The 24,982-nt window shown below is 38.2% G+C and overlaps 1 protein-coding gene across 12 annotated transcripts in view; it reads right to left on the bottom strand.

The window, feature by feature from the left end:
* Nucleotides 1–24,982, bottom strand: part of HMG20A (high mobility group 20A) — a 75,942-nt gene that overhangs the window by 16,130 nt on the left and 34,830 nt on the right. For 6 of the 12 annotated variants that reach the window (XM_087856759.1, XM_045795133.2, XM_045795128.2 and 3 more), the window contains 3 exons: nucleotides 9,117–9,209; nucleotides 4,709–4,856; nucleotides 2,817–3,029 (listed from right to left, as the gene is read on the bottom strand). In XM_087856759.1, coding sequence (XP_087712885.1) covers nucleotides 2,817–3,029; nucleotides 4,709–4,856; nucleotides 9,117–9,209 — 454 coding nt within the window. Of the gene's footprint in view, nucleotides 1–2,816; nucleotides 3,030–4,708; nucleotides 4,857–9,116; nucleotides 9,210–11,839; nucleotides 11,917–15,802; nucleotides 15,840–24,982 lie in introns of all 12 variants that reach the window. The other 6 variants (XM_045795132.2, XM_087856760.1, XM_087856761.1 and 3 more) reach the window with 3 other exon arrangements.

The following is a 24,982-nucleotide window of genomic DNA, read 5'->3' as shown; positions in this document are numbered from 1 at the left end:
AGAGCCTATATCTACACACTTTGTGCTATTAATTATTTAAACAAAGTCATTGATCTACCAGGATAATTTTGTTTAGTGCCTTGTCCTTTTCATTCAACGATTAGATTTAAGAAATAAAGTATAAAAACAGTGCCTTTAAATGGACACAAACTAGAGTCAGATATTATGTTAAAAACATTGTCTTGCCCAAGAGCCAGATAGAGGGGACACCCAACTGGCCAAATCTGGGACAATTTAAGTACCCAAACACTGAAGTACAGTAATAAAATTATAAACCACTGGGAAAAAAGAAATTAATATGCTCATACCAACAATAAATAACAAACAAATACATAAACGGGGGTGGGGCGGGGAGGAAAACGGCGCTGGCTTAGGTTAATGCCAAGCACCGACTGGTAAATATGGAGGGAGTGCTGGAGTTAGAAAATTATCATCCTGCAACCCTCATGGTAAAGATCAGATCAAGCAAAAGGCATTAATGGATGCTAAATCTAGGGGGAAATCTGATATGGGACAGACTATTTGCATGTTCTTAAAACGTCTCTCCACAGATTGCTTATTAATTGTAAGGGAGAATAAAAAAACTTTATCGAGTGAGCAAAATTAACATTACCAATCAGGAATAAAAGGACACTGTGCCTGCACATGTGATCCCTGGAGAGGACACAACACCACCTATGCAGTATTTTAAGAATGCATAATCTCAATCCAAACACAAGGAAACATTAGACAAATATAAAATGAGGAATGTTCAGTTAGAAGTAAACAAAAAGGGGGCGCCTGGGTGGCTCAGCCGTTAAGTGTCTGCCTTCGGCTCAGGGTGTGATCCTGGCGTTCTGGGATCGAGCCCCGCATCAGGCTCCTCTGCTGGGAGCCTGCTTCTTCCTCTCCCACTCCCCCTGCTTGTGTTCCCTCTCTCGCTGGCTGTCTCTGTCTCTGTCAAATGAATAAATAAAATTAAAAAAAAAAAAAAGAAGTAAGCAAAAAGGAGGTGGAGGAAGAGGGAGGGATTGCATTCTTAAAAAATATCAATGTCATAAAAGACAAAGAAAGGCTGTAGAAATATTCCAGATTAAAGGAATCCAGAGATCTGACCAGTAATTACTATTGTGCTAATATAAAATCGTAAAGTCGATAACGAAACTACAGTTGTGTAGGAGAATACGCCTATTTTTAGGAAACACACACACTAAAATATTTAGGGGTAAAGGGCCACGAGGTATATAATTTACCCTCAAATGATTAAAAAAAAAAGTGTGTGTGAGAGTGCATGAGCATGAGTAGATGTGTGTGTCAGTGAGGGCATGTGTGTGTCAGTGAGTGAGTATGTGTGTGTGTGAGCATGAGTGCACATACGTGTGAAGCTTGCCCAGGAGAGTGTGAGTGCACATACGAATGGAGAAATGGGGTAAAGTGTGTTAACTACAGGTGAATGTGGGTAAAGGATATTTGGGTGTTCTTTGTACTATTCTGTGTTTGTAACTCTTTGCACATTGAATTCTTTTCAAAATAAACAGTTAAAAACAAAAACACAAAAACCCTTGCCCTACCTACCTAATAGCAGTTATCTCTGGAGAGGACTACTGTTACTTTTGCTTTTTTCTTTATGCACTTCTGTAACATCTAAAAAAATTTTAAGCAATGAACATGTACTAATTTTGAAGTTAAGAAATTAAAAAGAGTAACCAACTGAGTATTGTACAGCTCGGGATCCCTCTATACATTAGAGCTGAAACAAGGGACGATACTCATTGCTTCCTACTTGCTTGCTACCACAAAGAGCTTCAAGTTGCAACTTAATATAATCTCCTTGAAATGTTCTGAATTCAGTTAATTCCCAAGAGTATTTTTCAAATTGGTTTTAGTCTGTTTGGAATCCTTTTTAAAGAGTATGAGACATAAAAGAAATACAGCTATCTTGTAGATGCTGCAAATGCTGGGAACTTTTAACCCCAAGCCCCTCCCATAATCATTACAGTCACTCCACTTTTGTGGCATTTCAATCAATTTGTGGCTATCTTGTCCTTAATTCTTCTGAACTCTAGCAAATGGATTTGTTTCAGTTTGGCAATAGTATTCGTTTCTGTCTTAGAGAAGAAAGAATTCAAACAGTTCTTGCTTTATTTTTCGTAGTAGGCTAAAGTTGCCAGAACTGGAGTTAAAAAAATTTAAACAAAAATCTTACGTGAACAGCAGAATTTTATCAAATGACCTTTTCTCATTTAACTCATGACTTTTCTTTTTTTTTTTTTTTTTAAAGATTTTATTTATTTGACAGAGAAAGGGACAGTGAGAGAGGGAACACAAGCAGGGGGAGTGGGAGAGGGAGAAGCAGGCTTCCTGCTGAGTGGGGAGCTAGATGTGGGGCTTGATCCCAGGACCCTGGGATCATGACCTGAGCTGAAGGCAGTTGCTTACGACTGAGCCACCCAGGCGCCCCAACTTTTCATTTAACTCGGTGGAATAAATTATGTTGATAGATTTAATTTTGTAATACTGAATCATTTTTTATAAAATTCTTACATGAACTCTCAGCACATAAATCAAATAAAAGCAGAGTTGCTTTTGGATAGCGGGGGTTGGGGGGTGAGAGGGGATCCTAGAGTCCCTCCTGCTGTACCCCTGCAGCAGACCCTGAAACGGTATAAAAACCACCATGCTAGAGAAAAGAGCTATGGTGAATCCTGCTATTCTGTTCTCCTAGGCTCTGTGACAAAACTGAAGAACCAACCATCCATCCTCTTTGCTTTTCTGAAAGAAGCGGTCTTCGAGGTAAAATCAAAACCAAGCAAAGGATCAGGAATAGGAGTGATTACCTGTTTTTCCTCAGGAGGCAGTTTACTCCATTCATTGCCTAACATCCTTGTGATTTCTGGAAATGGGACTTCTGGTCTCTTTGCTCGAAGCTGTTCTCGACGCTCGTTCATGAACCGAACATATCCTGTAAGGGGGGATTTGGGTGCGTTGCTGTCTCGAAGAGGTTTCTTCCTCTTTCTTCCTTTGGACCAACCTCCTCGCTTACTTCTTTGCTACAAGACAAAATAAAAAACCAAAAACCAAATTACAAAATCTGCCCAAATAACACAACAATAAAACAAACGAACAAAACAGGATACGAGCTGCATTTTCCTACCATTAAGGGACTGGCTATTCAAAACTCTCCAGATCTGTCATAGGAACAAATGACTGCCATGCAGTCTTCAAGAAGGAACTCCAGATGGTTCACTTGCACATCCTTTTATGTACATACTACAAACTGTTACATTAAGGGGCTAATCCTAACTGTGAGAATAAGGGGTACCATGATCACATAAGCTTTGGCCTTCACGTGCACTTAACGAGTCCTGACTCCTGACAGGAGAATATTCTAAATGAGAAATCTAGCACATACATAGCACTGTGCCAGAGAAGCAGATGCTGTCACAGTAGATCAGAACAAGATGTCACAAGCACTGGGCAGACAAAGAGACAAATTGTAGTACAGGGATTAAAAATCATTCATGAAGGATGTTTTTCATTGATATCATTCAAAGACTGATTCATTTCCCATAGCAGATAGCATATAGCTTTTTAAATTAATAGCTAAGTCTTAGAAAAATGTCATCAAGTGTAATATATCCACAATGAATACTTAGTTCTTTTGGCTTGATGACGTGCTCCTCCAGATGTTTATTTCATAAAGTCAGAGGTCTTTATATGTTATTAGTTAATTCAAAAGATGAAATCACCTCAAAAAAGTTTAAAGAAAGGTCTGAGGTACTATTGATGTTTTACCATAGCCCTTTTAATGAGATGCAAACTACATCACATTTCTGCTTCATAATTTTACAAATACACACAGCCTATCAGTTAACAGTTTTACGGATACAAGAATTCTTACTTCAGAGAAGAGAAAGATAAGTAAAATGGGACAAAAACATCTAAATATTACAGGACTGTATTCCTCGAAATATACATAAAATGGTGCAATAATTCACCATTGGACAAGTGGTGTATTTGGTATCAGTTTTTTTTTTTTTCTGTTTTTGTCTTAAAAACTTAGTAACATTAAAGCTACTAAGGATTTTAAGATGTTTAACAAGCTTCAAGCATTCATTATAATCTTTAAGGATGCCAACATGAAAAAAGATATTTTAGAATAAGAAAAAAGACAAAATTAATGGTGCTACTTTTTTATGGCTATAAAAAGAGTGCTTTAAAACATGGACAATGTAATCAATCATTTGTGAGGAAGGCTGAAAGTCCAAAAAGGGCGTGACTGATGGGGGGGCCGTCCACTTGGAACCAAGTGTGAGTTAGGAACGACGCCCTCTAGGGGAGGGTGAACGGCCTGGTAAGTGGTGTGAATCCTTTCAGGACACATGACTCCACACTGCAGGGCTTGGTGTGCAATATGTGGCCTTGAACAAGGGCATGGGGACTTCTCATTCATTACTTATTTAAATCATTTATTCATTCAACAAGCATTTGTTGAGCATCTAATATGATGTAGGTATAAATTTATTAAGTAGGGGGGAGAAGAATCTACTTGTCTCTATGTCATTAAAACTATTAATATGGTAATATGTGAAACCACTAGTATGGTTCTATGAAGAAAATTCTGCAGAATTTAAGAAGGCCAGAGGATGAACACGTCAATCAATTCCTGAGCTGACTGCTCCTTCAGAAACTTCAGAGACCGGTAACGGGAAGAGATGCTTCAGCTTACCTCATCTTCATGCCTCTGTTCAGTGCCTTCTGTCGTATTGGAAGCCTCGTTCTGAAGCAACTGACCCTGGGAGAGATCCTCCACAAATTCTGGATTGTTGCTGGATGATGTGGCGCCACTACTGTATGGAACCTCTGGGTGGGTTAACCTTAAGAATAACAGGCAGATGTGCAATGGTTCAGTTATCAACAGCATCAAAAACTCCTATTTACCAAGGTTCAAGACAAACTTCCCTGCCAGCAGAAGCAGAAGGCGGCTTTAATTCCCCCACATCATTTGTGTAAATGTAAACAATGTCTCCAGAACAGTCACAGAGCATTAAAAAAGCAGTTTCAGTGCTTGACTGAACTAGATGTCAAATAAGATAGGCTAAAAAGTATCTGCTAAATTTGAAGACCTGAAGGTTGCTGGCAATTTTAGGGACTATAGTTTTAGTGGAATTATGGGAATAAAAACCAGATTACAGTGGGCTGAGAAATGAATGAAAGCAGCTAGAGACTGGCCTGGAAATGAAAGAAATTATACTTCTCTGACCCTTTGTAGAAAATATAATAGATGATTTTGAGCAGGAGTTTCCAACATTTTTGAGGTCTTTGAGGTCCTCTGAAAGAGGCTAAGAGAATCTATGAACTCAATGCCTATCATGTTCTCTGAAAAGAGGTGCCATCAGAGACCAGTTTGATCTTGGTAGCTGTGTTTTCCTGATATTTCAATCATTGTGTCTTTGGTAACTTGTTCTCTCACTGTCATTCTTGTTTCAATGGTGCCATCAATTTTTAAGTTGCTAATTCTTGTACACTCTTATTTCAGTAAAATATGAGAACTAGGTTTGGGAAAGCGTACCAATCCTATGAACCCTGACTGAAATGAATGGGAACCAGAGGGGAGTGGTCACAGGCGTCAAATACCTTGGAGGTGGCAAGCTGGATGAAGACTGAAGAAAAAAAAAAGGTTCTTTTGTTCCTATGAATGAATTGGCACACTCTTAGTTAAAGCCAACAACCCTTCCATTTGTGCTGTGGACCCCACAGCATCTAGCCTACTCAAAGATAGGTTTTTAGCAATTCTGCCCTCTCTGGCACTACAATTCTTCCCTTCTACTGGATCAGCCTAATCAGCCTACAAATGTGGCATTTTTACTCTTATCTTAAAACAAAACAAAATGAAACAAAAAGCACTCTCTTGATCCCACTACATTTTTCTCCTTTCCTTTACAGAATTATTTATACAGGCAGTCCCCAATTTAATACTGATTTATGATTTTTTCGATTTTACGATGGTGTGAAAGTGAAATATATTCAGTAGACACCACACTTGGACTTTTGAATTTGGATCTTTTCCTAGGCTTAGTGATGTGTGGTGTGACACTCTCTCATGATGCTATGCAGTGGCCGTGAGCCTCAGCTCCCCGTCAGCCTGTGATCACCAGGGTAAATAACTGATACCCATACAACCAGCGTTTTTTCACTTTCAGTACAATATTCAACAAGTTATGAGATGTTCAACACTTTATTATACAACAAGCTTTGTGTTAGATGATTTCGCCCAACTGTGGCTACTGTAAGTGTTCCGAGCATGTTTAAGGTAGGTTGGGCTGAGCTACTGTGTTTGGTAGGTTAGGTGTATTAAGTGCATTTCCGACTAATGATATTTTCAATTTATGTTGGGTTTATCTGGATATAACCCCATGGTAACTGAGGAAGATCTGTGCTCTGAAAAGAATTGTTTATATGTATTGCCTTCAGTTCTCTTCTTTCATTCTTCCTTTTTTTTTTTTTTTTTTAGATTTTTTATTTATTTATTCGACAGAGAGAGAGACAGCCAGCAAGAGAGGGAACACAAGCAGGGGGAGTGGGAGAGGAAGAAGCAGGCTCATAGCGGAAGAGCCTGATGTGGGGCTCGATCCCATAACGCCGGGATCACGCCCTGAGCCGAAGGCAGACGCCCAACCGCTGTGCCACCCAGGCGCCCCTCTTCTTTCATTCTTTCTTAAACCTAACCCAAAGGAGATTTGTGCTTACAACCCTTGCCAAGGACACCAATACTAAATCCAGTGTCATTTCTCAGCCTTCATCTTATCTGATCTTCCAGAAGTTTTTGACACTTTCTCCTTTTTGAAATAGTTTTTTTACTTGGTTTCCAGGACCACGCACTCCTCTGGTTTTTCTGCTACCTTTTTAGCTACTCCCTTTAGTCTTCTTTGTTGACTCTTCCTCTTCTACCTGGCTTCTAAATGCCAAAGCAGCCCAGAGCTCAGGCATTAGGTCTCTTCTCTTTTCTAGCTACACAGTGCTCATTTCCTTGGTGATCTCAACAAATCTCCCAGTTTTAAACACGAGGTATATGCCGATGACTCCCATGTTTCTTTTTCTAGTCTAGACTCCCCTAACCTCAAAGCCCTATGTCAAGCTATTTGACATCTCAAATTTAAAACCCCCCAAACTGGGACACCTGGGTGGCTCAGTCGGTTAAGTGTCTGACTCTATTTTGGCTCAGGTCATGATCTCAGGGTCCTGAGTTCGAGCCCTGTGCCGGACTCGGCACTTGGTGGGGTGTTTGCTTGAGATTCTTTCCCTCTGCCCCTCCCCCCACTCGTGCTGTTTCTTTCTCTCAAACTAAATAAATAAATCTTTAAAATCTCCCAAACTGAGCTCCTGCTCAGTTTTTTTCCATCTAAGTTAATTGCAATTCCATCCCTTTGGTCACTTAGGCCAATAGTTTGGAGTTGTCTTTGACTGCTTTTTTCTCTCCTCTCACATCTCATCTGGTTTTTTAGGCAAATCTTACCGGATTTATCTTCAAAATATATGTAGAATTCTATACTTGTCACCAAGCCCCATTCCCACGATCTTTGCAACCCTCTCCACCAAAGGCCTCGCTCCACCAAAAAGACTCGTCAAAGTCACTAGTGATGCTCTTTAAGTCATCATCTCTTACTTGAATTATTTCAGGAGCTTAACTCATTTCCTTGCTTCAGCCCATTCCCTTCACTCTATTTTCAATATAACAGTCACATGGATCCCATTAAAAAATAAGTTGGATCATATCATTCTACTCAAAATCCTCCAATGCTTTCCCACCTCACTTGGGAGTGCCAGTTAAAGTGCTTACTCTGACTTATAAAATCCTACACCATCTAGTCCCTTGCTACTCAAAGTATGGGCCTCACACCAGCAGCACTGACATTGCCTGGGAACTTATGAGAGTGTAAAATCTCTGGCCCTAACTCAGACTTTCAGACTCAGAAAACGCTGATGTAGCCCTCTATTACCCTTCCTCTGGGATATTCTGCTCCAGCCACACCAGCCTTCTGGCTGTTTCTAAAAGGTAGAAACACTCTTTAACTCAGGGAGTTTTGCCTCGAATAATCTTCCCCAGAGAAGTGCACGCTAGCTACCTAGCAACTAGGCAGCTCTTAGAAAAGTCTTGGAGAGCAGTTTTATCTGACTAGTAAGGTCAGAAGGCAGATATTAATGAGCAAAGAAATAAATGTGAGGGAAGGAAAAAGAATTACAAAGTGTAGTCTATTTTTAAAGAGCTCTACAGAATATTAAAATAATTCATCGTAGAGATTAGCCAGCACTTCAGCCTATTAGTGAATACATTTCTCCCATGGCAAATAACTTCTAAATAGAAAAGATAAAAATTCAAGTGGAACAGAGATTTTCAAGGGAGAAGGGACTACTGCTATTAGCCCTTTTTTATATTCCTTTACATATCTGTCCAAAAATACCAAAGAAAGGAGATGGGGGAAAAAAGGGAACAGAAGTTAGTCAGAGCTCGCAGGCATCTTGAATAAGAGCCATATTAGAAAATCTGATCTAAAAAAACAATCTGACCTTTGGGGGAAAAATTATTTCAATATCTGTGGCAATTCAAACAGAAAATGAGGGGCGCCTGGGTGGCACAGCGGTTAAGCGTCTGCCTTCGGCTCAGGGCGTGATCCCGGCGTTATGGGATCGAGCCCCACATCAGGCTCCTCCGCTATGAGCCTGCTTCTTCCTCTCCTACTCCCCCTGCTTGTGTTCCCTCTCTCGCTGGCTGTCTCTATCTCTGTCGAATAAATAAATAAAATCTTTAAAAAAAAAAAAAAAAAAGAAAATGAACTTGATTTTCAGAGCTAGCCCTGTAGCAGGTATTTACTTAATGGTGACTATGTAATTCTCTTAACCAGGAGGAACCGATGATGTTTCCTAGTTCCAGTTCTCAGGAACCAGAGCGCAGCAAATGACAGCTGAATGCAGATTACAAAGCAGTTTACAATGGCTCTCATTCTCTTTGCAAAGCATAACAAGCATACCTTCTATTTTTATGATATAAAATGGTCTCTTTAGGACCTTGCACATTGTCAGAAGCTTTGTTTTGAAGCCTAGGCAAAGAGGCCCAGTGTCCCAAAGCAGCTGCTTACCCAGTTGTAGCCAGATCATTACTCTCCTTGGAGCCATCTTCGTCTGCAAAAAGGGGTGGCAGGGTGGAGCTAGTCATCAAGGTTTCCATCCCTCTAAAAGGATGAGAGGATAAGAAAATAAGGATAATGCCTTAATTACTTCCAGTTGAAGTTCCATTAATTAAAAAGCCAGCCTTCCTTAACTTATCACATCAGCAGCAGAACAGAAACTGACCTAAATATTTATTTTCTTGACTTGGACATGTCAATTTAAACTCTGGTTAATGGGTTCTTGACTTTGGTCTTACTGACTGACCAGACTAAAAACAGATTTTAATAAATGAGACACAGTTTGGAAATTCCTTTTTGTTCAATCAGAATATCTTCAGAAGCATTCTTCATTTTCTGCAAAAATTGTTAAGCAGAGTAACTCAGAAGCACTGTGACCCTGAACAAGTTATTCAATGTCTTTGAGATAGTTTTACCAGCTTAGACGCAGACAGAATTGCTGACTTGACCCACAGGGTTATTGTGAGGATTAAGCTGAAAGAGCTTCATAAACAGAGAAAGACTAAGATCCTAAGTGCTTTGAGTATTATTATATAAAGCAAGGTATTGTTATTACAGCATTACCGGGTCTCAGTCCCAGATGAATCATCCTTAGATTAAATGGTAACAAACTGAGCCCTCCAAAAGGAAATAATGCAGAGGAAGTGGAGGCTGGAAGGCATACTAATGTGGTGCAGAGTTAAAGCAACCACACTTCCAGGTCAGAAATATGCTCTGCATCCCCATGATGACCAGCGGAAATAGCATGCACCTGGGTACAGGAAACAACTGAGCTTAATTGAAGGAAACCAAATAAATCACAAGAACTTGAGGTTATCAGACTGAAAGGATAAAAGGACAGAGTGACAAAGAGAGTAATTTCATTTAGCATATCACTACAAAGAAAGATTTTTCCCTTTCAAGGCTTACCACCAAGGGCTTCACCCCACAGAGCTAAAAGCGGCAGCCTCCCATTCATCATGAAAGTGATATTCAAACAAAACATTCAATAGTGACCCCAAACAGTAGCCGCTTAAGTGGGACTGCAAACCACTCAAGCAAAAGAGTGCCTCAATCAAACGGGGAGAACTGAGAAGCAAATTATGAGAATTCACTTCGGAGCTCCCTCAGCAGTTATTTCAGGGGCTGGTGCTAAGGAGACGGAGTGAAACCGCAATTAAGGGGAAGGCACAGCAGCCCAGGCAGAGCTAGGATTCATCCCGCGGAGGAGGAAACACCAAGAAGACACAGATGACACCGACACCAAATTCTAAATGTTCAGTAGAGTCATTTACTTCCAAAATGGTAACACTGATGGCTTACTTCTTATTCTCACTTATTTTCTTGTTTTTCCTTCTAAATTTGTTAGTTAGCAGACCAAGGTTCATACACAGCTTAATGTGAAAAATGCATCTGTGTGTCTCTTACCCACTGTGGTGGGTAGAGCATGGAAAGCAGAGAGAGGAACTTTAGACTCAATCAGGAGTTTATTCCATGTGCAGTGATGCCTGCCAACCCTTCTCAATTCCTTCAAGATGGGGGGGGGGGTTTACAAGAGGCTCTAACAAATACTGCAAAATTCCATTCTAGATGTTTTCTAGAATAATCCTGATGTAAGTGTACTACGTTTTAATTTAATTTGAATTCACATTATGCACAGACCAGATTAGAGCCTGGGCTTTAAGGGCTGCTAGCATCACCTTACCCTGATATTCATCTTACCAAAAAACCCACTAATGAATTAGCTACCATACAGCCTACCACGAGCAAACATTCAAATAGCCAGATATTTATTCCCAAACTTTATAAGAAAGGACTGCTAGCTGGCTTCTTTCTAAACGTCTCCCTAAATGTAAATGGCCTTTCAAGAACTTTAAGATTCAGCATCTGAAGCTCCTGGCATCCCTCATACCTCAAAGGCAATATATTATCTGGCAGGGGGTGAATGAAGTGTCTTGTCATTCACTATGCCAACATGACCCTCTTAGGGTGCTGCCCAGTTATCTTCAGTCATTGTTGAGATCTTGAGAGGTAGCTGGACAACATAACCTTAGCAACAGATAAACAGATGACAGAAACAAAGGCAGTTGAGAGAACACAAATTTCTTGGTTTTTTTCTTTCTTCTCTTGAGTTGGTTTTACTCAACCCATATGGCTTCAGATATATTTTCTCTTAGTGTTACTAAAGTAGTCAGGTCCCTAAGAAATGAGTAATAAAGTGGGTGGAAGGTTAAGGGGCCAAGATCAACAAAAGAAGGAAATGAGGAAAAAGTCCAGTGAAACCCAAAGGTCTCTAAACTAGTCCAGTAAGTTGGAAAAGAAAACGATTCCCAAGAACATGGCTGGGATCCTGCAAGAATCTGCTCTCATATGGTCCGTGAGTGGGTGATTCAAACTGAATCACGGCTACTAAGCCACTGATTGCCAAAAAGCCTTTCAGTGTAGCATCTGTGTCTGATAATGTCCCAGTACAGAGGTCACACTGAACTTTGCAATTCTATGTGAAGCACTTAAGAAATGTAATGAATGCTGCTCTGGAAGGGGAAAGAAGAGAAATATGAACAAAGACAAAGCAATATACAAATCTGGTTCTCCACTGCAGTTTACGTAAGTAAGCATAACACACAGATGTTTCCTTGCAGAAGGGACCTCCCAGTGAAGGCTTCTACCTGGAGGCCTCAAAAAAACGATATTACCTTGGGGCTTACACTTTGAATGAGGGTCCAGACTGAGCTTTGAAAATCCAACAATACCCTCTAATGCGAGCCACTCACTGAAAAAAAAAAGATGTATAAAACATGGTGCCAATTTAAGATATTTTAATGACAATTATAAAAATTGTAATGACAATTATATTAAGCACACTAGATACTTACTGGCCAATCAACACATTTTCTCCCTGTAGTAAATATGGGGAGCCAACTCATATTCAGAACACTGCTTTGGTCAATATACGTGGAGTTTAAGAAATGTTCCTCAACTAAGATTTTCCTAATAACCCTTCCCAACAAGACGGATGATCTCAACGATGAGACTGCATTATTCCAAACGTGTTGGACAGCGCTGGAAGCTTAATTTGTACTTAGGTTTTCTGCGGTTGACTCTTTTCAAGTGCCCTTTCCTTACTTTCGTATGTTAATCCCACTTCATTAAGTTCTTTCATGGAGAGGAACCATATTCCCTCCTCATCACACACCTCAAAGTTTAGAGAAGGGATTCTGCCCTCATTTTCCACACTAAAAGCCTTATGTAAAACTCCCAGTTCTTCTAAAAATCATGTCGTTTGTCCAACCAACCTCAAATTCAAGTATTTCTGACCACTATTCCCTATCATTTCAGCTCTCTCAATTACTTCTACTACAACTGACCTCTAACCACACAAACCTCTATTCACTGACACTTGATTTTCCCTTCTCTGTCCATGTTAGATTCCATGGCCACATTTCAAATATTCTTTTGTCAACACTCTCAAATCCTTTGCCTTGTTACCCCTTCTACACCTCAGATGTAGATCAGTTCTGAGTTTTAGCTCAAGATGGTGGTGGAGAAAAATCACAAAATAAAGGGTGCTCCTATAAATTTATCCAACCACAACTAGGCCCTCAACGTTCTCAGCAATCATTCCACATTTTCTTAGGATCTTCCCAAACTGCCGTATCAGCTCTGTCAAACTTTCCCAACCAATTCAAACCTAAGTCACCCAAATCCTCCCATTCACCATCCTCTCTTCACACTCCCCATCCCTGACTCACATCAAAGGCCACCCTAAGTTGCTTTACTTTTTTAAACATAATTCATATACCATAAAATTCACCCCTTGAAGTATACAATTCAGTGGTTTTTATGTATTTATAAGGCTACACCATACAACTAACACCATAATTGATTTTAGAATATTTTCATCACCCCAAAAAGAAACTTGGTACCCATTAGCAGTTACTCCTCATTCTCCCCTTCTCCTATGTCTGGGTAACAACCACTAATCTCCTTTCTGTCTTTATGGCTATACCTGTACTGAATCACACAGGATGTGGACTTTTGTGTCTGGCTTCTTTTGTTTGGCCTAAAGGTCTTTATCTTTATTACACAGCTTCATCACACTGTAGCATGCATCAGCATTTTATACCTTTCTATGGATGAATAACATTCCATTGTATGACGACACCACATTTTGCTTATCCATTTATCAGCTGATAGACTAGGTTGGTTCTACCTTTTCATCACTATGAATAATGCTGTTTATGAACATCTGTGTACAAGTTTTCTTGTGAACATGTTTTCAATTCTCCTGGGCATATACCTAGGAATGGAATTACTGGATCATATGGTAACTCCATAATCAACATTTTGAGGAGCTGCCAAAGTGTCTTCCAAAGCATCTGCACCATTTTACATTCCTCCTAACAATATATGAGAGTTCCAAATTCCCCATATCCTTACCCCATTTTTTAGGAATGCTAGGGAAATATCAATTCTAGCCCTTCTAGCTTTCCACACGGGCTAAGGGAAACATACAACTCCAGCTCCCTCCAGCCATCCTGTCTCACCTAAAGGGAGAAAATACCTGAAAAGCACCAGAGGTTACAGTCCAGAGGCACAGATGCACCAAAAGACTGAGACCTAATTATAAGACTAGAATGCTTCTCCCCCTACCCTCACCACTACACTACTGAAGGCCTAGGTACCACAGTTCCTTTTATCTAGTACATCAAGTCTACTTTTCAACAAAAAATTACAAGGCATGCTAGAAGACAAAAAACACAGTTTGAAGAGACTGAACAAGTAATCTATGGCATGAACACTGAAGTTTTCAGACCAGCATATTTTAAAATTATATGTTAAGGGCTTTAATGGAAAACGTAGACAATGCAGGAAGAGACAGATAATATAAAATATAAACAGAGAGACGGACATTCTAAGAATGAATCAAAAAGAAATGCTCGGGATAAAAAACACTGTAACATAAATGAATATTTCTGGTGGGTTTATTAGTAGACTGGACATAGCTGAAGATAAACTCTCTGACCTTGATAATATGACAAGAGAAATTTCTAAAATGGAAAAGCAAAGAGAAAACAGACTGGAATATAAAAAGGACAGATTATCCAAAAACTATGGAATAACTACAAAAGGTGTAACATACATGTAATGGGAATAGCAGTAGAAGAGAGAAAAGAACAAAAGCAATATTTGAGGCAACTGTGACTGAGAATTCCTCCAAATTAATGTCACACAATAGTCCATAGGTCCAAGAGGCTCTGAGAATATCAAACAGGAGTAATGTAAAAAACAAACAAATGAAAAACTATAGTAAAAAAATCATATTCAAACTTTAGGAAATCAAAGATAAAAGAAAAAAATCTTGAAAGAAGCCAGACCAGAGGAAAGGCTGGAAAGAGGGTGGAGGAAGAGGACCCTAAGCTCACCTTTTCCCATGGATACAACTAGATAATACTCAACATCAGTGTAATAACCCAGAAAACCACCCGCAGACTGGCAGAACAAACTCCACAACTGAAGGTAGAGAAGAGGCCATATTGAAGAGGGTAGGAAGGGCAGAGAGGTGGTAGGGAGTCAAACTACTGCTGCTGACTGCTGCGGGGTGGAGGGAAGGGAGCTGCAGGCTAGGAGAGGGGAAGAAACAAACTACCATCACACTGGGAAGCCTGCACGAGGAAGGTGAATCCCTAGAACATTTGGCTTTGAAAGTGAGAGGGGCGAAATTTCCTGAGTTTTTACAAGCAGTGGGACTTAAAAGCACGGAATTTAAAAAATCAATGGGCTCGGTTCTGGGAGAGCCCAGAGGGTGATAGGAAGCTGAGTCCCTGCCCTTAAAGAGACAACAAGACAAACAGCTAGCGGAAATACAGCATAGAAGCAGCAGTTTAAAAAAGGCTTGGGGCATATGAGACGGAGAGTAATTACTCATTCCTGAGTGTGTCCTAGAGGGGCAGGGATCACTGAGGGACTTCTCCAGGAACAAAGGAGCTGGCAGGCACCATGCGGCCACCTGCTGGAACCAGCACACACTGACTATTTACTACCTCAGTTGTTTACACCAAACCCCACCTGCCTGTGCTTTGGTAGATCCACCCTTTCCAGTCAAGTCTGCCTCAGTCCCAGCATTGCCAAATCCCCTCCCTGAGAAGGCTGTGCCAACACTGCATTTCCCAACCCACCTCCCAACCTGTGTGTTTTGCAGGGCCCCAGTCCTGATGGTGGTAGAAGGCCTTGCAAGTCCTAGGCGCACCTTGTTAAAATTGCACACCTTGCCTGTGGACCAAACACTGTGCAAAACAGGCAAAGAGAGCCTCTGTAGACAACTGGACTGAAGGAAAATGTGACCAGGACACAATAGCGGGATGCATGCAATACACACAGGAGACACCCCTTGAAGCACCAGGTTCTGGTAAACAGAGGACACTGCACTGCATGGCACTATGGGACCTCTTCTTCATAAGGCCATTACTTTCAAGAGCAGGAGACATAGCTGACTTCCTTAACACACAGAAACAGACACAGAGCATTAGACAAAATGAAAGAGAGGACTATGTCCCAAATGAAAGAAGAGGACAAAACCACAGCAAGAGACCTAAGCTAAATGGATATAAGTTATATGCCTAATAGAGAATTTAAGTAATGATCATAAAGATACTCACTGTACTTCAGAAAAGAGTGGAGAACATCAGGGAGACCCTTAACAAAGAGATAAAAAAAAAATCAATCAGAGATGAAGAGCACAATAAATAAAATTAAAAATATACTAGATGGAATAAATTGCAGGCTAGAAAAAGCAGAGGAATGAATTAACAATCTGGAAGACAGAGTAATGGAAAGTAAGCAAGCTGAGCAGGTGGAAAAAAAATATGGAAAACGAGAACAAACTTAGGGAACTCAGTGACTCCATCAAGTGTAACAGCATTCGCAGTATAGGGATCCCAGGAGAAGAAGAGAGAGACAAGGGGGCAGAAAATTTTTTTGAAGAAATAATAGCTGAAAACTTTCCTAATCTGGGGAAGTAAACAGATATCTAGATCCAGGAGGCCGAGAGATTCCCCCAACAAAATCAACCCAAGAGGCCCACACCAAGGCACATAGTAATTAAAATGTAAAAAAGTAGTGATGAAAAGAGAATTTTGCAAGCAACAAGAGAAAAGAAGACCGTTACATACAAGGGAAACTCCATAAAGCTCTAAGTGGATTTTTCAGCAGAAACTTTGTAAGCCAGAAGAAAGTGGTATGATACATTCAAAGTATCAAAAGGAAAAAATCTGCAGCCAAGAATATACTATCTAGCAAGGCTATCATTTAGAACAGAAGGAGAGATAAAGACTTTCTCAGACAACAAAAGCTAAAGGAGTTCATGACCACTAAACCAGCCCTAAAAGAAATGTTAAAGGGGAATCTTTGATTGGAAAGGAAAGGCCATAAGTAAGAGTAAGAAAGGTAGGAAATATAAAAGTAGTAAAAATAAATATATCTATAAAAATCAGTCAAAAGATTCACAAAACAAAAGAATGTAAAATATGATATCATATACCTAAAACATGGGGGAGGGAAAAGAGAAAAGACTGGGTTCAAACTTAAGCAACCATCAACTTAATATAGACTGCTATATGCAGGAGATGTTATATAAGAACTTAATGGTAATGACAAATCAAAAACCAAACACAGACACACAAAGAATAAAGAGAAAGGAACCCAAGTATAATCACTAAAGAAAGCCAGCAAACTGTGAAAGAGAGCAAGAGAAGAAAGGATCAGAGAAGAACTATAAAAACAATCACAAAACAAGTACCAAAATGGCAATAAATACATATCTATCAATAATTACCTTGAGTGTAAATGGACTAAACGCTCCAATCAAAAGACACAGGATGACAGAAAGGATAAAAAACAAAACTCATCTGCACACTGCCTACAAGGGACTCATTTCAGACCTAAAGACACATGCACATTGAAAATGAGGGGACAGAGAAACATTTATCATGCAAATGGATATTAAAAGAAAGCTGGGGTAGTAATACCTATAAGGGACAAAACAGACTTTAAAACAAAGACTGTGGGGTGCCTGGGTGGCGCAGTCGTTAAGCGTCTGCTTTCGGCTCAGGGCGTGATCCCAGCATTCTGGGATCGAGCCCCACATCAGGCTCTTCCACTAGGAGCCTGCTTCTTCCTCTCCCACTCCCCCTGCTTGTGTTCCCTCTCTCGCTGGCTGTCTCTGTCAAATAAATAAATAAAATCTTTATTAAAAAAACAAAGACTGTAATAAGAGACAAAGAAGGACATACATATTAAGGGGACAGTCCAACAAGAAGTTATGACAATTGTAATATTTATGCACCCAACATGGGAGCACCCAAATACATAAAACAGTTAATAACAAACATAAAGGAACCAATTGATAGTAATATAATAAAAGTTGGGGACTTTAACGCCTCACTTACATCAATGGACAGGTCACCCAAAGCGAAAATCAACAAGGAAACAGTGGCTTTGAATGGCACAGTAGACCAGATGGATATAACACATATATTCAGAACATTCCATTGGAAAACAACAGAATACAAATTCTTTCGAAGTACACAGGGAACATTTTCCAGAACAGATCACATATTAGGTCACAAATAAATTTCAACACATTCAAAAATATCCAAGTCATACCATGCATTTCTGACCACAATGCTATGAAACTAGAAATCAACCATAAGAAAAAATCTAGAAAGAGCACAAACGAAGGCTAAGTAACTTGCTATTAAATAATAAATGGGTCAGCTAAGAAATCAAAGAAGAAATAAAAAATTACATGGAGAGAAATGAAAATGAAAACACAATGTTCCAAAATCTTTGGAATGCAGGAAAAGCAGTTCTAAGAAGGAAGTTTACAGCAATATAGGCCTACCCCAAGAAGAAAGAAAAATCTCAAACAAACAATCTAACCTTATGCCAGAGGATCTAGAGAAAGAACAACAAACAAAACCCAAAACTGGAAGGAAGGAAATAATAAAGATTAGAGCAGAAATGAATGATATAGAAACCAAAAGGACAATAGAACATATCATTGAAACCACAAGCTGGTTCTTTGAAAAGATCAATAAAATTGATAAACCTCTGCCAGCCTCAAAGGAAGAGAGAGGACTTAAATAAACAAAATCACAAATGAAAGACAAGAAATAATAACAATACCACAGAAATACAAATGATTATAAGAGAATATTATGACAAATTATATGCCAAAAAATTACACAAACAAAAAGAAATGGATAAACTCCTAGAAACATATAACCTACCAAAACTGAAGCAGGAAGAAATAGAAAATTTAAACAGACTGACTACCGGGAATGAAATTGAATCAGTAATAAAAAACCTCCCAACAAACAAAAGTCCAGGACCAGACAACTTCACAGGGGAATTCTTTCAAACATCTAAAGAAAAGTTAATACCTACTCTTCTCAAACTTTTCCAAAAAATAGAAGAGGAAGGAAAACTTCTAAATTCATTCTGTGAGGTGAGCATTACCCTGATACTAAAATCAGATAAAGACACCACAAAAAAGGAGAACTACAGGCCAGTATCTCTGATGAAAACAGATGCAGAAATCCTGAACAAAATACTAGCAAACTGTATCCAACAATATATTAAAAAAATCATTCACTACAATCAAGTGGGATTTATTCCTGGGATGGAAGGGTAGTTCAATATTCACAAATCAATCAATGTGATACATCGCATCAATAAGAGCAAGGATAGGGGTGCCTGGCCTGGCTCAGTTGATAGAGCATGTGACTCTTGATCTTGGGGTTGTCGGGCCCCAGACTGGATGTAGAGATTACTTAAAAATAAAATCATAAAGAAAAATAAGAGAAAGGATAAAAAACATATGATCATTTCAATAGGTGCAGAAAAAGCATTTGATAAAGTACAACATCCATTTATGACACAAACTCTCAACATAGTAGGTTTATAGGGAATATACCTCAATGTAATAAAGGCCTTATAAGAAAAATCCACACCTAAGATCTTATTCAATGGGGAAAAACTGAGAGCTTTTCTCCTAAGATCAGGGACAAGAAAAGGATGTCCACTTTCACCACTTTTATCCAACATAGTACTGGAAGTCCTGGCCACAGCAATCAGACAAGAGAAAGAAATAAAAGGCATCCAGATTGGTGAGGAAGAAGTAAAACTTTCAAAATTTGCAGATGATATGATATTATATAAAAAAATGCTAAAGACTCCACCAAAAAAAAAAAAATACTAGAACTGACAAATGAATTCAATGAAGTCACAGGATACAAAATTAATAAATGGAACTCTGTTGCATTTCTATACACTAATAATGACAAAGCAGAAGAGAAATCAAGAAAACGATCCCATTTACAATTGCACCCAAAATAATAAGATATGTAGGAATAAACTTAACCAAAGAGGTGAAAGGCCTATACTCTGAAAATTATAAAACAATGATGAAAGAAATTGAAGTTGATACAAAGAAATGGAAAGACATTCCATGCTCATGGATAGGAAGAACAAATATTGTTAAAATGTCTATACTGCCCAAAGCAATCTACACATGTAATGCAATCCTTATCAAAATACCACCAGCATTCTTCACAGAACTAGAACAATGCTAAAATTTGTAGAGAATCACAAAAGACCCCAAATAGCCAAAGCAATCTTGAAAAACAAAAAGAAAACCGGTAAGTATCACAATTTCAGACTTCAAGTTATATTACAAAGCTATTGTAATCCAAATGGCATGGTACTGGCAAAAACAGACACATGGATCAATGGAACAGAATAGAAAGCCCAGAAATAAACCCACAATGGTCAATTAATCTACAAATAGGCAAGAATATGCAATGGGAAAAAGACAGTCTTTCCAACAAATGGTCTTGGGAAAACTGGATAGCTACATGCAAAGGAATGTAACTGGACCACTTTTTTACACCATACACAAAAATAAACTCAAAATGGATCAAGGACCTAACTATGTGACCTGAAAGCATAAAAATCCTAGAAGAGAAAACAGGCAGTAATTTCTATGACATTGGTCATAGCAACATCCTTCTAGACATGTCTCCTGAGGCAAGGGAAACAAAAGCAAAAATAATCTACTGGGACTACATCAAGTTAAAAAGCTTCTGCACAGCGAAGAAAACTATCAACAAAATTAAAAGACAACCTATTCAATGGGAGAAGATATTTGCAAATGACATATCCAACAAAGGGTTAGTATCCAAAATATATAAAGATCTAATACAACTCAACACCAATGCCCCCAAATAATCTAATTAAAAAATGAGCAGAAGACATGAACAGACATTTCTTCAAAGACATCCAGATGGCCAACATATAAAAATTTGCTCAATGATATCAGTGAAATGTAAATCAAAACCACAATGAGATATCTCCTGACCTCCATCAGAATGGCTAAAACCTGAAACTTAAGAAACAAGTGTTGGTGAGGATGTGGAGAAAAAGGAACACTTGTACAGTTCGTGGGAATGCAAACTGGTGCAGTCAGTATGGAAAACAATATGGAGCTTCCTCTAAATGTTAAAAATAGAACTACCCTGTGATCCAATAATCACACTACTGGGTATTAACCCAAAGAATGTGAAAACAGTAATTTGAAGGGATATATGCACCCCTATGTTTACTGCAACATTACTGACAATAGCCAAACTATGGAAGTAGCCCAGTGTCCATCAATAGGTGAATAGATAAAGAAGATATGGTTTATATATACAACAGAGTATTATTCAGGTATAAAAAGAATGACATCTTGCCATTTGCAACAACATGGATGGATCTAGACAGTATAATGCTAAGCAAAATAAGCCAGAGAAAGACATATATATATGATTTCATTCATGTGGAATTTAAGAAACAAAACAAACACGCAAAGTTTCGAAAAGAAAGAGAGAGAGAGGCAAACCAAGAAACAGTATCTTAACTATAGAGAACAAGCTGAGGGTTACCAGAGGGGAGGTGCGTGAGGGGATGGGTGAAATAGTTGAAGGGGATTAGAAGTGCACTTGTCTTGATGAGCACTGCGTAATGTATGGAACACATGTACACATGAAACTAATATAGCACTGTATGTTAACTACACTGGAATTACAATAAAAAAAAAATGATCCACTCACATCTCCTGAGGGGGGAGGGGGATAAGAAACCAGCCCCCTAAAAATATCTAACCTAAGGAGCAAAGGTAAGAATTATATCCAATCTCTCCTTAGAAAGTATGTAATCAAGAGAGGGGAATGAAATATTTGAAGTGTTGAGAGAAAAAAACCCCAACAGCCTAAATTTCTGTACCCTGTGATATCATCTTACAAAAGTGAGGGAGAAATAAAGACTTTCATAGACAAAGAAAAATTGAAGGGATTTCTTTCTAGTAGGCCTGCCTTGAAGTAGAGTTGAAAGTAGTACTTGAAAGTTAAAAAAAAAAAAAAAAAAAAGTTCTTCAGAAAGAAGAACAATGATACCAGTCAGAAACTTGGTAAGGAAAGGAAGACCACTGGAGAATGAATAAGTGAGGGTAAAATGAAAATCTTTATTTTTCATATTTTTAATTGATCTAACAGGTAACAGCTTGTTTAAAGTAATAATAGCAACAGTGTATTTCATTTACGCATGCTTACACACACACACACACACACACTTATGTAAAATAAGTAACAGTAATGATACAAGAGATGAGAGAAAAGAATTAGGAGTATTTTGCTATTATAAGGTATTTGAACTACCCATGAATAGTATGGTGTTATTTGAAAGTGGACTTGGAGTAGTCTTAAATGCATATTGCAAACTCTAGGGCAACCACCTAAAAAAGTAAAAAATAGAAATAGAATTGATATGGTAAGAAGGGAGAGAATATGGAATCATATAAAATGCTCAATTAAAACCACCAAAGGCAGAAAAAGCATGGAAGACAAAAAAACAAACAAACAAACAAACAAAAAAAAAAACAAAGAACAATGGCAATAAATAGAAACCAGTAACAAAGACGATAGATATTAATCCAACTATATGAATAATCACCTTAAATGTCAATGTTCTAAATATACTGATTAAAAGACAGAGATGGTCAGAGTGAATGAAAAACAAGTTTCAACTATATGCTGTCTATACGGAACCCACTTTAAATATAAAGACATATACATTAGAAGTGGAAGAACGGGAAATGATAAAACACCAATGAAAAGAAAGAGAGAGTAGCTGTATTAGTTTCAGACACAGCAGACTTCAGAGCAAAGAAAGTCATCAGGGATAAAGAGGGGAATTATATAATGCCAGGGGGCAATACTCAAGGAAGACATAATAATTTTTAATGTTTATATGTCTAACTACAGAGGGTCAAAACACATGAGACAAAAACTGATAGAAGTGCAAGGAGAAACAGATGAATCCACAATTAATAGCTGGAGAATTTAACACCCCTCTAAAAGAAACAGATATTTCGAGAAGATAGAAAATCAGTAAGGACGTAGATGAACTCAACAGCACCACCAATCACCTGGATACAATTGATATCTGTAGGACTACTTCATCTAACAACGGCAGATTACACATTTTTCTCAACATGTCACATTCACCAAGATAGATCAAATTCTGGGCCATAAAACATACCTTAAATGTAGAAGACTATAAATCATAATGTCTACTTTCAGACCACAATGAAATAAACCCAGAAATCAGTAATGGAAAAAAGGCTGGAAAAATCCTAAAACACTTGGAAATTAAACAACACACTTATAAATAACACATGAGTCAAAGAAGAAATGAAGAGAAATTTAAAAATATTTTGAATTAAAAGAAAATGAAAATATAACTTATGATATTTGTGGGATGCAGTAAAAGCAGTGCTTAGAAGTAAATTCACAGCACTGAGTGCATATACTAGAGAAAAGAAGAAAGATCTAAAATCAATAATCTAAGCTTCCACTTTAGGAGATTGGAAAAAGAAGAGCATATTAATTCCAAAGTAAGCAGAAGATAATATATAATAAAAATTATAGCAGAAATCAGTAAAATTGAAAATGGGAAAACAATCAAGAAAGTCTATAAAACCAAAAGGTGTTTCTTTGAAAAGACCAATAACACCAGTAAGCCTCTGGCCAGGTAACTAAGAATAAAAGAGAAAACACACAAATTACCAATGTCAGAAATGAAAGAGGAGACACTACTACAGATCTCATGGACATTAAAAGGATAATAAAGGAATATTATGGACAACTTTAGGCCCAGAAATTTAATAACCAAGATGAAATGGACCAATCCTTTGAAAGATACACTTTGCCCAAACTCACAAAGAAACAGATGATCAGAATAGGCCTATATCTATTAAATAAATTGAATCAGTAATTAATAACCTTCCAAAACAGAAAGCACCAGACCCAGATGGGTTCACTGATGAATTCTACCAAACATTTAAGGAAGAAACTACACTAATCCCCTACAATCTCTTTCAGAGAACTGAAGCAGAGGGAATACTTCCTAATTCATTCTGTGAATCCAGCACTATCCTAATAACCAAACAAAGACATCAAACACAAAAAAAATATAGACCAATATCTGTCATGAATATAGAGGTAAAAATCCTCAACAGAATATTAGCAAATTGAAGCAAACAATGTATAAAAAGAATTACATACCATGACCAAGTGATATTTATCCCAGGTATGTAATGCTGGTTCAACATTAAAAAATTAATGCATTCCATCACATTAACAGGATAAAGAAGAAGAACCATATGATCAGATACAGAAAAACATTTGATAAAATACCATTCATGCTAAAGATTCTCAGCAAACTAGGAACAGAACTTCTTCAACTTGATAAAGAACATCTACAAAAAACCTACAGCTAACACCATATTCATGGTAAGAAACTCGAAGCTTCTCCTGTAAGATCAAGGACAAGGCAAAGATGTCCACCCTCCACCACAAAAGCTTTCCAACATCACAGTGGAAGTTCTAGCTAATGTAATAAGACATGAAAAGGAAATAAAAGGTATATAGATTGGGAAGGAAGAAATAACTGTGTTCACAGATGACACAGCTGTCTATGAAGAAAATCTGAACAAACTGACAAAAACTCCTGAAACTTATAAGCAAGTACAGCAAGGTTGCAGGCTACAAGTTAACTACTTTCTGTGGTGCCTGGGTGGCTCAACTGGTTAAGCGTCTGACTCTTAGTTTGGCTCAGGTCATGATCTCAGGGTCGTGAGACTGAGCCCCATGTTGGATCCGTGCTCAGCTTGGAGTCTGCTCTCTCCCTCTCCTCTGCCTCTCCTCCAGCTCGTGGGTGTTCTCTCTCTCTCAATAAATAAATAAAATCTTAAAAAAAATTAACTGCTTTGCTTTCACCAGCAATGAACAAGTGGGATTTCAAATTAAAAACAAATTACCATTTATATTAGCATCTCCTAAAATGAAATACTTAGGTATGAATCCAACAAAATATCTGTTAAATCCTATATAAGAAAACTTATTAAACCCTGATGAAAGATATCAAAGAAGTAATAAATAGAGAAATATTCTATGTTAATGAACAGGAAGACTCAATATTGTCAAGATGCCATTTCTTCCCAGTTTGATCTATGAATTCAACTCAATTCCAATAAAAACCCCAACAAGTTATTTCATGAATATAAAAAAGCTGATTCTAAAGTTTATATGGAGAGGCAAAAGACCCAGAATAGCCAACTCAATACTGAAGGAAAACAAAGGTGGGAGATCAACGTTACCTAACTTAAACATTTTTATTAAGTTACAATAATCAAGATAGTGTGGTATTGGTAAGAGATCAGTGGAATAGAAAGAATAGAG

This window comes from Ursus americanus, chromosome 28 (genome assembly GCF_024610735.1).
Source record: "Ursus americanus isolate L20-20 chromosome 28, mUrsAme1.1.p, whole genome shotgun sequence".
NCBI classification, from domain to species: Eukaryota; Metazoa; Chordata; class Mammalia; order Carnivora; family Ursidae; genus Ursus; species Ursus americanus.
This window is presented reverse-complemented; position numbering and strand designations above follow the sequence as displayed.